Source organism: Vigna radiata, chromosome 7, assembly GCF_000741045.1.
Source record: "Vigna radiata var. radiata cultivar VC1973A chromosome 7, Vradiata_ver6, whole genome shotgun sequence".
Classification (NCBI taxonomy): domain Eukaryota; kingdom Viridiplantae; phylum Streptophyta; class Magnoliopsida; order Fabales; family Fabaceae; genus Vigna; species Vigna radiata.
The window spans coordinates 979,070-981,242 of NC_028357.1; the positions used below are offsets into that span (position 1 = coordinate 979,070).

At 33.4% G+C, this 2,173-nt stretch overlaps 1 protein-coding gene across 1 annotated transcript; it reads left to right on the forward strand.

Annotated features, from left to right (window-relative positions):
- Window positions 1-337: 337 nt before the first annotated feature.
- On the forward strand, window positions 338-1,958 carry LOC106768062 (homeobox-leucine zipper protein ATHB-40-like). Its single transcript, XM_022784416.1, has 3 exons — window positions 338-492; window positions 608-909; window positions 1,662-1,958. Exons 1-3 carry the CDS (start codon window positions 405-407, stop codon window positions 1,875-1,877), a joined length of 606 nt encoding a protein of 201 aa, XP_022640137.1. The 5' UTR covers window positions 338-404; the 3' UTR covers window positions 1,878-1,958.
- The last annotated feature ends 215 nt before the right edge of the window (window positions 1,959-2,173 follow it).

Consider the following 2,173-nt stretch of genomic DNA (forward strand, 5'->3'; position numbering starts at 1 on the left):
TCCAAACAAACCAAACTACATGTGAACGTATCTCTTTAACACTTGAAGTTAAAGAGTGATAATGTTTATACAGTATTTCTGTTGATATTTAATTTGACTCTTTCACATTTTTCCCCCTTATTTATTTTCAAGATTTATTTTAGATATACAATTTTAGAATTTAATATAAAGAAAAAAAAAAATGCCTACAATGGCACCTACTTGCAATTTTAAGTCAGCCTGGGAGCAATTTGGAAGTCGTCTTCAACATGTTCACAAACTAAACAGATATTTCCATCATTTTGCTTATAAATAGAAGGTAATCTCGAAGTGTTTGTTGTGTCTCAGTAGACATTGAACTCTTTCAAGAAGAACATCTTACACATCTTTGAGAGAACAAAAGAGTTATATATCTAAACTTGACCATGAATAATCGACTTGAAGGCCAAATGATGCTCTTCTCTCACCAATATCCTGGTGCATTATTCACTGAAGTAACTCCTCCTCAACAAGGTCTCTATTCATATTACAGCGCTCAACATTTTTCTACTATATATTCATTCTGTATCTTCAATATGATATTCGACACTCTTTTAATTTAAATTAATCTTTACACGTCTTTGCACAGGAAAAGAAGCCAAGCCAAGACGCAAGAGAAACAAAAATGGTGCTGCGGCCACCCCCAAGAAGAGAAAGCTCACTGCCGAGCAAGTTAGTCTTCTCGAGAAAAATTTCTGCAGTGAACAGAAACTTGAATCTGAAAGGAAGGACCAAATCGCATTTGAGCTTGGTATGGACCCTCGACAAGTTGCAGTATGGTTTCAAAATCGACGATTTCGTTGGAAAACCAAAAAGTTGGAGGAAGAGTACTCCAATCTTAAGAATGTTCATGAAACCACCATGCTTCAGAAGTGCCACCTTGAGACTCGGGTACTTATACCTCATTACTTTCTTTTCTACATAGCTTTTCATTACTATACATCATTGCTCTACACTATTCTTGTACTCGAAGCAATTTGTTGAAAACAATGTTTTGCATCTTATTACCTTGGTAGCAGAAAACGATCTCATCTGTGTTACCTTCTTTCTCACAACAATAACGTCAATTTTTGGGCAAGTTTAGGAATGTTTCTGCTGTATTTATACTTATATCTATATATCATCGTCTTTTGTTACTTGAGTTCTTAAAGTCTGCTTTATGAATTTTATTTCCCACTACTAGTTTAATCACGTACTTATAACTACTTTGATTTAAATCTCAAGAACAAAATTTTCCAAGTTAAAGAAATATTTGGATAGAAAACATGCATATAACTAGTAATATATATAATCATCTTCGTTTATCACATATTTTTAAGTAAAGACATTTTAAAATTACCCCAGAAAATAAAATAAAAATCTAGTCTAAAACTATTTAGAAAAACATTATTCTAAGGAAATTTAGTGGAGAGTTTTTTTGGAACAAGACATTGACAAATGATTTGACATGAAACACCAAAAGGCATCCTTGGTGTAAAATAAAAGCCACTGTCTTTCGGCCGTGGATGAAGTACGTACAATGTTTTGTGCACTGGCATTGGGCAATGGTTAATGCGCACTTATCAGAACCCACGTGACGTGTTCAAATACACTGCATCTTCCTGGAAAAAACAAAAACTAACAATGGCATTGTTCAAATATAGGTATTGAAACTGGAGGAGCAGCTTTTGGAAGCAAAGAAGGAGATTCAGCAGTTACAAGAGCGTGATGAAAGAGCCTCAAGCAAACATTTACTGGAAGCTGTGAACCCACCATTTCCTGAAGAGTTTAGGGTGGAAGAATATGATTATGGTGATGTTTTCTACATTCCAGAAACTCATTACATCAATGGAATGGAGTGGATTAATCTCTACATGTGAACCTCAACAACCTTAATTAGCATTTTGTATAAATATTTCAATTATCTAATGTAAATTGTTTCATCTGCTAGCTTGCAAGATATTGTGTACATGTCTGCCTATGATTTGGAAAGAGCATGTCATCATATAAATTTTGACTTCACTTAACTAGTTGTATCTTTAGTTGTTGCATGGTGACTACATAACATTTAAACCTTATATTTTTTTTCTTTCTGTTTTTAATATATAGTGTGTCAATACTATTTGAACTTAAATCATTATTACTAGAAAGTTGAAGGATTATGAGTAGGATATAA

Bases quoted from the DNA above. Each gene is read 5' to 3' on its own strand.
- LOC106768062 (XM_022784416.1), top strand. From the start codon at position 405: ATGAATAATCGACTTGAAGGCCAAATGATGCTCTTCTCTCACCAATAT. The intron at 493-607 runs GTCTCTATTCAT...GTCTTTGCACAG, and splicing joins AGTAACTCCTCCTCAACAAG to GAAAAGAAGCCAAGCCAAGA. The intron at 910-1,661 runs GTACTTATACCT...GTTCAAATATAG, and splicing joins AGTGCCACCTTGAGACTCGG to GTATTGAAACTGGAGGAGCA.